A 12095-nucleotide genomic window follows, 5' to 3' on the forward strand; every position below is an offset into this window, starting at 1 on the left:
TCGATCACGCCCATCCTCAACATCTCCCTCACCTCTTTCTTAGCGATGACTCTGCGAGCCTCAGGAATCCTGTAAGGGCGGATATGCACCTTCTTGCCGGGTTCAGTGTGGATATGGTGGAACAGGACATCTGTTTGTCCTGGGAATGGAGAGAATATTCGACCGAAGTTCATAATCAGCTTGTCTAGCTGTCTTGACTGCTCCGGTAGGAGAGTTTGGCCACGGCGCACCTGCCTCCTCTTTTCCTTTGCCCTCCAGGGCCATCAAAGCCACCTCCTCCTCTCGTCCATGGTATGTCTTCAGCAGGTTTATGTGATAGATTTGGACCTTCTTCCTCCTGTCAGGTTGCTTGATGAGGTAATTGACCGGTGAGACCCTTTTCATTACCTCGTAGGGCCCCCTCCATTGCGCCAGCAAGCGATGTTCGGCCGTGGGCACAAGCACCATCACTTTCTCTCCCACGGTGAACTCACGGGGGGTCGCAGACTTATCATAGGCCCGGCCTTGGGTCCTTTGGGCCTTCTCCATATGCTCCTTGACTATGGGCCACACTGCTGACAGGCGGTCTCTCATCAGGGTAACGTGTTCTATTGTGGATCGAAAGGGGCATGGTTGGGTCTCCCAGGTCTCCTTGGCTAAGTCGAGGATTCCTCGACAGGGTCTGCCATAGAGCAATTCAAACGGAGAGAATCCAGTGGATGCCTGGGGTACTTCTCGCAGGGCAAACATTAAGTGTGGGAGAAGCATGTCCCAGTTTTTCCCATCTCGGGACACCACCCTTCTCAACATGCTTTTTATCGTTTTGTTCAAGCGTTCACACAACCCGTCTGTTTGAGGGTGGAATATGCTTGTACGTATCTGTTGAACCTGATATAACCGACACAAGTCCTTCATCAACCGGGACATGAACGGGGTTCCTTGATCAGTCAAGATAGTCTTGGGGAGGCCCACACGAGAGAACATCAGGAATAACTCCTTGGCAATTCCCTTTGACGACATGTTACGCAGGGGTATGGCCTCCGGGAACTTGGTAGCGTAATCTATAACCACTAGGATGTACTCGTGTCCTCTGGCGGATTTTGGGAGGGGTCCTACGAGGTCCATAGCTATGCGTTCAAAGGAGTCTCTATGATGGGGAGAGGAATCAAAGGGTTACGTAGGTTTGGCCGTGGGGCTGTACGTTGACATTGATCACACGTCCTACAATACCTGGCCACATCCCGGGTGACCCGGGGCCAATAGAATCTCTGCATGATTCTGTCAATAGTCTTGTCTCGTGCCAGGTGTCCTCCTAGGACGTGGGAATGGGCTAACTGTAGAACTGTATCTCTGTATGGCCTAGGCACCATTAGTAATTCCTGGTTTTCCCCCCTTCGTCGTACGACCCAGTATAAGAGACCTCGCCTGATTGCATAGTAAGGAAGAGGGGGCTCACCTGATCCGTCGACGTTCCTCCCGTCGATCACCTTCACCTTCCTCATGGCCTCCCTTAAGTCTGGGTCTCTATGCTGCGAGGTGCCGAACTGTCCCTTTAATTCCTGGGGCAGGTCGACCTCGGTAGAGGGATGTGGAGGTTGTTCCACATCCCCATCAGGGTGACCGAGGAGAATCCCTTCCAGGTTCCCTCCTCGGATGGAGCTTCAAATATATCCCTTAACGCCTGGTTGCTCCTTCCTTCCTGCGTTGTGTATAGCCCTTCACATGTGTCTTCATCGGTGGTTTCTTGGAATATCTGTCGTAAACGTTGGGTCGCTATTTCTTCCTCTGCTGCAGAGGACGAGGACGCGGCTACGTCTCCTTGTAGGACTACTACATCGGGCTTGGATTTTCTCTTCTTTCCTGTCCCCCTTCTTCCCGTGCATAACGTCATCTGCCGAAGCTCCTTATATAAGGGACAGTCTCTCCCGATCAATAATGGCACCTTCAGCTGCGGCACTTTCCCGGCCCTGACTGTACACCTTCCTTTTGGAGTGAGAATAGGCAGATTCACAGTGGGGTAATAGTGGGTGTCTCCATGGATACAGGATACGGCTACTTTGTCTGGTAGCAGTGTTGCGGAGGTCACCATCCGCTCCTCTACTAACGTAACCATACTTCCCGAGTCGAGAATAGCTACCACATCTTGTCCTTCGACTTGCACCGGAATCTCTGAGGCTGGGGCTATCTCTGCTAACCAACAGTGTTGATCCTGCCCCCTCAAAACGGGATGTGTGGGGGTAGGCAGTGATGACTCCGTGACCATGGGCTCATCCTTGCTAGGACATTGTGGGGCATAATGGTTGGGAGACTGACATTTATAACACCGACCCTGCTGTGTGGTGGCTGACTTCTCCCACCTCCGGGAGGGGCTTGGACGTTTCGGTGGCGAGCGCGCCGGGGTGAGTCGTGGTACGGGATTGCAAGACTCCTTCCGTTCCTCCTTGTCACTTTTTAACAACTCCCCTGTAGATCGATATGTTTCCACCGCCTGGGCTATGTCGTCGGCTGACAACGGGTTGGCTTGCCCCACAACCCTTTTAAGTCACTGGGTAATTCTCTCAATATCTTGTCCACTACGAGAGTCTCTATCACATGTCCTACTCCCTTTCCAGGTTCTAGCCACTGTTTCGTCAGTCGTATTAAGGCGAAGATCTGGGCACGGACGGGTTGATCAGCTGTATAGGTCCATTGATGGAACTTTACAGCCCTATCTCTGGCAGTCAGCTGGTACCGGGACAGGATCTCGGTTTTTAGTCGCCCATAGTCCGCAGCTTCGTGGGAATCCAGGTCAAAATAGGCTTCCTGAGCCACCCCGGTCAAAAGAGGGGCTAATGCGCTCGCCCATTCTGTGGGCCGCCACTCTTCCAAGGTGGCCGTCCTTTCGAAGGTCATGAGGAAGGCCTCAATATCATCCTCCTTGGAGAGACGAGGTAAGATGGCGTGAGCAGCCGCTCTTGGCTTAACTCTAGGTTCTTCTAGTCGGTTCAGCTGTTGTTGCAGGAGTTCTATGGTTGTCCGCTGTGCCGTGATCAATTGTTGTAGTAGGGCGTTATCCATTGTTCTTGAATGGTTCCTCCGGGTCTACTGGAAGAATCTTGATTTACTCACTTATCCTTGTGTCACTCGTCCACCTAATACCCGCATCCTCCGCCAATGTGAGCGTACCAAGTAATTAGGCGTCACTCTAAAGCGGGAAGGTGGAATAAACGAGTCAGGAAAAAGGTTTTTCTGATTGAACACGGTTCTCTATTGAGAGTATTTTGTCAACAAAAACATTCAAACATAATCAATGAAAAATCTTCCAAGGAAAAACACACATCTTCTTCTCCAGATGAAACAAGAACACAATAGGATAATCTTTAAACTACAACAAACATAAATCACGGTTTTGTCACCGTCTTAGTGGTTCTTTCAGCACAGCTTCTCTCTCTCGGTGGCCATCTTCCAGAGATAGTTTCCCCTCTCTCTTCTGGTTCCATTCTCTCTTTTATAGGGGAAGGAGAGTATCTCATTAGTACCGTCAGCTGTGCTTAATTGACTCTGGTTACCTTGTCTCCCAGGCTCTGTTGGGCAACTATCCATGAGCCCAGCCTGCCCTCTAGTGGTCCGTCCACAACAATTTGGGATTTCCAACACATTGTTTCTTATAAAAATAAGTGATGCAGTCAGTCTCTCCGCAACTCTTACCCAAGAGAGACTGGCATGCATAGTATTTATATCAGCCCTCTGATTACAATGAGAGCAAAACGTGCCGCTCTGTTCTGGGCCAGCTGCATCTTAACTAGGTCTTTCCTTGCAGCACTGGACCACACGACTGGACAATAATCAAGATTAGACAAAACTAGAGCCTGCAGAACTTGCTTTTTGGAGTGTAGTGTCAAAAAAGCAGGACATCTCTTTATTACGGACAGACCTCTCCCCATCTTTGCAATCATTGAATCTATATGTTTTGACCATGACAGTTTACAATCTAAGGTAACGCCAAGTAATTTAGTCTCCTCAACTTGTTCAACAGCCCACCATTCATTACCAGAGTCAGCTGAGGTCTAGAATTTGTACCAAATACAATGCTCTTAGTTTTAGAGATGTTCAGGACCAGTTTATTATTGGCCACCCATTCCAAACCAGACTGCAACTCTTTGTTAAGGATTTCAGTGACTTCATTAGCTGTGGTTGCTGATGTGTATATGGTTGAATCATCAGCATACATGGACACACTTGCTTTGTTTAATGCCAATGGCAGGTCATTGGTGAAAATAAAAAGAGTAGAGGGCCTAGAGAGCTGCCCTGTGGTACACCACACTTTTCACTTGAACAGGAAGGTGGCGCGGTGGTCCTTCGGGGGGAAATTTTGTCATCAAAGTCTGCAATTCTCTGGATTTATGGTTCTTTAAGACAACTGGTCGAATCATGATGACGTTAGTGATCTTCAGGTCACAGCTCTAGAAAGAGGCCCGAGTTCCAGATTTACAATTCTGAGTTGGATGAAAGTTCAAAATGTATTTTCCCAGTCGTAGCTATTTTTCCCCGAGTTCCCATTTGTCTTGAATTCACTACAGTCATATTTTGTAGTTCCGAGTTAAGTTGTTTTGAACGTGGCACAAATCATGCTTTATTGACAGCATGGCCAATGTTGAATGTTTATCATTTTAAACTAGGAAAAGAGACCCTTCATCATAGACTTGGTACCACACAGCCACTCCACTGAATAGCAGGCTAATAACTGCTTTGCAATGTTTGCAGGTAGCCACTGATTCCTTCCAAACCACTCATTGTTGAATTTGAGATTTCCAACTTGTTGTGTAATGTTTATGTCCAATGGCCGAGGAGCACAGATATGTTTTATCTATATTTTCTCTTCATTATTTATCTTCATATGACAAGGATTAAAAAGGATTTGCCAGTAGATTGTTGACTTGATTCATGATGATGACTGCTAGCTAAGATTTTGAAAGTATGATGATCAGTCCAATCAAAGCTACTGTAGATATAACGTGATTTGATGTAATTTTATCTGTGGCCAATAATCTTGAGCCTTCTTGGAAGAGCACTTCTAATGTAACTCTATGGCAGCACCCAAGGGGCTATGATTTTCGAGGTCTACCCTTGGACTTGGTGGTGACGTTGTGTCCTCATGAGTGACAGAACACTGAGCCAATCACGGCACAATTCTCCATATTTTCTGCTGGCTTGCCCCACCACCACAGAAAGCGCTGAGCTAGGCTGAAACTCCTGCATTGGAGCTGCCTTACTCAAGAAAAGAAAAAGCGACCATGTTTCTAGCAGCTTTATTAACTCAATGATATATATATATATATTTTACATTGTTTGCAAACTGATATGACACGAATGAATGCCAAAATAACATGCAAAACAGGCAAGCCCCCCCACCCCCAAATGACAGGTCACCACTGGTCATGAGTGTTACTTAAAGGCAAATTATGCCAAAAGGGAGAGCGATTTTTTTGTTCAAGTGAATAATTCCAGCTCCTTAATTGCCAGTGAAGAAGACACTTGAAACCAGCCCTTTAAAGTGCCCTTTGAAGTGTGTAAAGTGCTCTGTAGTAGAGTTCAATTGGTGCCACTGCTATTCACGTGAATTAACTGTTCATTTGTTTTAACGTGTTTATAATATATTTAGTGTGTTTATAATTCCATCATAGTGTGATTATTTAGTCCAACTGCTTTATTCACAAGAATGTCCAATTCCACATCAAACAAATACAGTCCATAACCAATAAGGTAGAGATGCATGTAATTTATTGGCATCATAACCTTCTTGTGACATCTTGTTGTTATGATGCCCACAGATACTACAGTGACATAGGGACATGAATGCAAATATAAAACCTGAGTGAGATGGAGGTAGGGATGTTGACAGACAGAGAGACATGGGGGGCAGCAAGCTGTCGTTTCTGTCAGACAAGCCAGACACATGCTGTGAGAGTGTGAGGCTAGCAGATGTTTCATAGATCACACAACCATGGCGAGAAGAATTTGAGATTAGTCGACACATGGAAACCATCATGGCGCAGTAAACAATATTACCTATATTTCCAGTGGTTGCCTTGCTGCATAGCAGACAAGCTGTAATTTCAACTGTGCAATTAACCTTTCTTGTAATTACCCAGGTGATGGAACATGTAGGCCAGCACACATTATTTAAAAAGACAGACAAAAGGCCACATTAGTAAGAATCTGCACTTTTTTTCCCATTTTCACCTAAAATGACACACCCAAATCTACCTGCCTGTAGCTCAGGACCGGAAGCAAGGATATGCATATTCTTGATACCATTTGAAAGGAAACACTTTGAAGTTTGTGGAAATGTGAAATTAATCTAGGAGAATATAACACATTAGATCTGGTAAAAGTATTTTGTACCATCTTTGAAATGCAAGAGAAAAGCCATAATAGATTATTCCACCCCAGGTGCAATTTAGATTTTGGCCACTAGATGGCAGCAGCATATGTGCACAGTTTTAGATGGATCCAATGAACCATTGTATTTCTGTTCAAAATTGTATATCAAGATTGCCCAAATGTGCCTAATTGGTTTATTAATAACTTAACTTCTTCTGTTATAGGGGACGGTTGCGTCCCACTTGGAGAAAGAAAACAGGGAAAATGCAGCGCGGCAAATTCAAAAAATGATATAAAAATAAAACTTTCATTAAATCACACATGTAAGATACTCAATTAAAGCTACACTCGTTGTGAATCCAAAGATTTTCGGCGAAAGCATAATAAGATATTATCTGATGATAGCACAATGTCAACAGATAGAGTAGCATATTTCAACCCTGCAGGCGCTACACAAAACGCTGAAATAAAATATAAAACATGCATTACCTTTGACGAGCTTCTTTTGTTGGCACTCCAATATGTCCCATAAACATCACAATTGGTCCTTTTGTTCGATCAATTCTGTCCATATATATCCAAATGACCATTTAATTGACACGTTTGATCCAGAAAAAAAACAGTTTCCAAAAAACGCAACGCAAAATATTTCAAAACTTGCCTATAAACTTTGCCAAAATATTTCAAACTACCTTTGTAATACAACTTTAGGTATTTTTAAACATTAATAATCGATCAAACTGTAGACAGGGCAATCTGTTTTCAATACAGGAAGTTAACAAACCATGTTCCTTTTTTACGTCTTGCGCAACTCTCAATAGTGTAACGTTGTTCCTGGATGTGCTTCTTCTTCGTTGCACAAATGAATAACCTCAACCAAATTCCAAAGACTGGTGACATCCAGTGGAAGCGGTCGGGAACTGAAAACAGGGAACAGTCAGAGGCAAAAAAAAAATCTGAACAGTTAGTCCTCAGGGTTTTGCCTGCTACATAAGTTCTGTTATACTCACAGACATGATTCAAACAGGTTTAGAAACTTCAGAGTGTTTTCTATTCACATCTACTAATAATATGCATATCTTATATTCCTGGCATGAATGGCAGGAAGTTGAATTTGGGCACGCTATTTATCCAAAAGTGAAAATGCTGCCCCCTATACCTTAAGAGGTTTTAATACACCACAAGGAGTTCCCATTTACATGATTCATGCAGTTTATGCAAAACTCTTTGAAATTGTTACACTCCTGCCTTTATGGAGAAGTCTATTATGACCTTTAGAGTAATCCAAAATATCATTAGTTGAATAGCTAAAATGGTGTCTCCCTCCCTCCATCCCCCTCCCCCTGCATCCCTCTCCTCTCCTCCACAGCCTAATGACTTTAAAGGGAACCTGTCCTGTTTCTCTTGCAGTTGTGTGTAGCACCCAGCGAGAGACAGAGAGAATGGATGGCTTGGTGTAGGACAACGTGATGTCCGGTCTGCTGTGTTAAAGGGAGTTTTAATGCCTTACTGCTCACCAATGGAGTTTACTATTAATGTATTCTCAATAGAGCTCCGACAGCTCTGGGAATCAATCTCTGTTTTGAAAGCTAATGGCATGGTGTAACGGATGTGAAATGACTAGCTAGTTAGCAGTGTTCGCGCTAAATAGCGTTTCAATCGGTGACGTCACTTGCTCTGAGACCTTGAAGTAGTAGTTCCCGTTTCTCTGCAAGGGCCGCGGCTTTTGTGGAGCGATGGGTAACGATGCTTCGTGGGTGTCAGTTGTTGATGTGTGCAGAGGGTCCCTGGTTCGCGCCCGGGTATGGGCGAGGGGGCGGTCTAAAGTTATACTGTTACAATGGCTTAAATAGTATGTAGGAAACTGTAGGAAATTACACCTTTATTTATTAATTGATGCAAGATCATGCGACACACACACACACACACAATCACTTACAGATTTGACTTTAGACCTCATTGGAATGCCGTTCACGTCTTCTGCTAGGGAGGACTACATTACACCCTACAGAACCTACCCGTATATCACCCTACAGAACCTACCCGTATTTCACCCTACAGAACCTACCCGTATTTCACCCTACAGAACCTACCCGTATTTCACCCTACAGAACCTACCCGTATATCACCCTACAGAACCTACCCGTATATCACCCTACAGAACCTACCCGTATGTCACCCTACAGAACCTACCCGTATATCACCCTACAGAACCTACCCGTATATCACCCTACAGAACCTACCCGTATTTCACCCTACAGTACCTAACTGTATTCTGTGCACTCTGCAACACATATTTCATTGTGAATTTGGTCAGGTCGTCAAAGTTACATATTGCTGCTTTAAAATGTCCTGCATTGCTGGAAAGTTCTCCTGCAACAGGGTGATCAAATTAAGATCCTACATCTATACTAGTCTATACATATGACTAACCCCGTACCTCTTTACAGTCGTACCTGTATACGGGTTCAAAATAGCAGATTTGGACCTTGATAAGCGCCTAAATTGTAACACCATGGCTGTAGCCTACAGTAACATGATATACATGACATCAGAGCGCAAGGTCTTCAGCTCACAGCCAGTATTGTTTTGACTGACAGCGGTTCTGAACTTGAACAAGAAGTTGACCCATCCCTCCCACTAATTGGGAATCTTTTGCAAATGTTTTGTTGTCCAAGTGAGAGAAAAAAAATGTAGAGGCGTCTGTTTCTCAAACTAGACACTAATGTACTTGTCCTCTTGCTCAGTAGTGCACCGGGGCCTTCCACTCCTCTTTCTATTCTGGTTAGAGCCCGTTTGCGCTGTTCTGTGAAGGGAGTAGTACACAGCATGGTACAAGATTTTCAGTTTCTTGGCAATTTCATGCATGGAATAGCATTCATTTCTCAGAACAAGAATAGACTGATGATTTTCAGAAAAAAGTTATTTGTTTCTGGCCCTTTTGAGCCTGTAATCGAACCCACAATTGCTGATGCTCAAAAATACTCAGCTAGTCTAAAGAAGGCTAGTTTTATTGCTTCTTTAAACACAACAACTGTTTTCAGCTGTGCTAGCATAATTGCAAAAGGGTTTTCTAATGATCAATTAGCCTTTTAAAATGATAAACTTGGATTAGCTAACACAACGTGTCATTGGAACACAGGAGTGATGGTTGGGCCTCTGTATGCCTATGGAGATATTCCATAAAAAAAAGAGTTTACAGCTACAATAGTCATTTACAACATCTATACCATATTTGATGTTATTTTAATGGACAAAAAATTTGATTTTCTTCTAAAAGCAAGGACATTTCTAAGTGACCCCAAACTTTTGACCGTTAGTGTATATAATATATATTGTTACTGCTCGACTAAAACAATCTCAGTCGACCAATAGCCTAACGACCAAACAATCGACCAGTCGACTAATTGGGGTCAGCCCTAATACAGTGTCAACGTTTTTGATCCCTATGCTTGATATTCAGTTACAAGATGACATGGCGTCATACGCTGGGTTGTTCTGAACAGAATGAGCCTATGTTTGTCGTATTGAGAATAGATTTGGCGTTGAAAACGCATCTGAATGCACTCGTGACTATTCTATGCGCACCAAAATTACGATCTGCTTCTCTGAATTGCCCTGTGAAAGCCTAACACAGTAAGATCCTATTTTTATAGCTAGTCATGTTGGCAATAGAACACACTTTAAAATTATGCCCACCTGACCAGATTGCGATTTATAATGGAGCTTTTTTGGAATGCGTTAATAACAACAGTAATTGTGTGATGGCAGGGATGCAGGGCTGTGTTTCAAACAAAACAACTACAAGTCTGATTGCTCTAATTCCTCAACAGCACAGCTAGGAGAGCTCAAAATAGCTCCTTATATTTCAAGACTCTTCTTTGAGTCATAAAAGTGCATTGAAATTACGTAGGAACTTTGCACACTTTGGAGAGGTGAGGCCCCTTGGAGACACCAGTTAGTCATCTCACTCAAACCCTTGTCATTACTTTGTCTTATGTTGCACCTACCCCACATTACCATGAATATTCTTATCGTGTATGTGTCCAGAATATTTTCAGATTGTGTCAAATGTGGGAAAGTACAGTAAATGTAAAATGCGCATGAAATCAACAGTGTAACGTTTGGGTTCAGTCTTGTGTCAGATTAACTGTTTTGTCCTCTACCTACTCCCTGTAAATTCCTGTTTTGTTGGATAGCCAGAAAGGAGGATGTGTGTATGCCATGTATGTGATGAGAAGGTAACTAGTATGACAGTAGCTCATTAGTATAATATGGACTTTCTCTTCACACTTGACTGTTTAAATGGTGTGTCTGTCGTTTCTTTTGAAACCTCTTCTTGAATATCTCTCTAAGGGCTATGTTGTTATAAATTAAGATGTCTTTTGATCTAGCTCTGTCCTTTTGAATTCGAAGTTGAAAGGTGATCATCCCTCCTGGCTTTGTTACAGTGTAAAAATGCTTGCTACAGCAATAAATTATCCTCTCTGAGGGGTTTTAAATAACTTTCCAGCTATTTTTTGTTTCTGAACTCCATTACTGCTGGTGTAGAATTACATAATCTTCTCTGAATCTTCTGAATAACCTACAGGCTGACTTTGACTGTATATTGCATTCAAAAAAATACATATAGAAATGACAGGAGAATCTGATTAACATCTCCAAGCTCTGTCCACGTCACCAAAATAATGTTGTCTCAACTTGCAAAAAGGCAGCACTACAGGTTTATTCCCTATCTCATTCTGAGTCCTTGCTAAATGTTCAATTATGTTCAATGTTCAATCAGATAACACCCCATCTGTGGTTCCTTGCATAGTGGCACTCTGGATGCCCATCGCCCTCAGACATGTTAGATTACGGCAGAAAGATCCTCAGGTCTTTTTCATACTGAAAGTCTAATCCACCTCTTGTTCCCGTTCTTCGTTTCTCCTTAGCCTCCGGGATCTCCTCGCCTCCCTCAACTCCTCCGACTCAGGCCGCCAAGCAGGCGCCGGCGTTCCCGCTCGAGGCCTATCGGAGCGAGCCGGAGAGGCTGGAGGCACGGATGCGCTCCTACTCATCCCCGCCAGACACCGGGCAGCGCTTCAGTCTACGCTGCTCCAAACCACCCATGACTCCCTCCGCCCCCATCGCTAACTCACGATCACGACCAGTGAGTACTACCCCACTGATAAAAACTAGTTGAAATAGGGTGCATCTAAATAGTCTAAAGCAGATTATTCTTCTTCAACTGCACTGATCTGACCATAAAGGATAGGCAAAAGCAATAATGCAATGGTCCTTTCAGATCAGTGCAGATTAAGGAAAGGAGATGAGGAGAGGAAGCTACTTCAAACTATTGAGATTCATCTATGCAGTCAGTTCTGGTGGCTGTTCCCTCCCGCTATGCATTGATGGGTGGTCCAGACCACAGCTGGGTACATTAACATAAGCATTTACATATTTTGTCGCTTCATGCAAATAATTGTCATCACTTTAACGTCCATCTAATTTGATATTTATCTAACTTATATAGAATTCCAAGCAGCTGCACTGTTTTATTTAGAATTGTGAATTTAGAGTCTGTTTTGTCTCTGTGGCCCATGAGAACTACAACAGTATGCTGCTGGAATCTCTGCCCTTACTGTGCATCCTATCCCACTGGGTACAGACGTCAGTTCAACGTCTAGTTTGAGTTGTCAACTAACGTGAATTCAAAGTGAAATCAACAATATATTTCACCATGTCACTGGATTCAGTTTTTTTTTTTTAAG

The 12095-nt window shown here is 43.7% G+C and overlaps 1 protein-coding gene across 5 annotated transcripts in view; it reads left to right on the plus strand.

The window, feature by feature from the left end:
• The window catches only part of LOC115130174 (5'-AMP-activated protein kinase subunit gamma-2-like), a 115075-nt gene that overhangs the window by 61884 nt on the left and 41096 nt on the right, over window positions 1-12095 (plus strand). For all 5 annotated transcript variants that reach the window (XM_029661027.2, XM_029661028.2, XM_029661030.2 and 2 more), the window contains one exon: window positions 11277-11494. In XM_029661027.2, coding sequence (XP_029516887.2) covers window positions 11277-11494 — 218 coding nt within the window. The remainder of the gene's footprint in view (window positions 1-11276; window positions 11495-12095) is intronic.

The sequence above is a fragment of the Oncorhynchus nerka genome, linkage group LG6 (genome assembly GCF_034236695.1).
Source record: "Oncorhynchus nerka isolate Pitt River linkage group LG6, Oner_Uvic_2.0, whole genome shotgun sequence".
NCBI classification, from domain to species: domain Eukaryota; kingdom Metazoa; phylum Chordata; class Actinopteri; order Salmoniformes; family Salmonidae; genus Oncorhynchus; species Oncorhynchus nerka.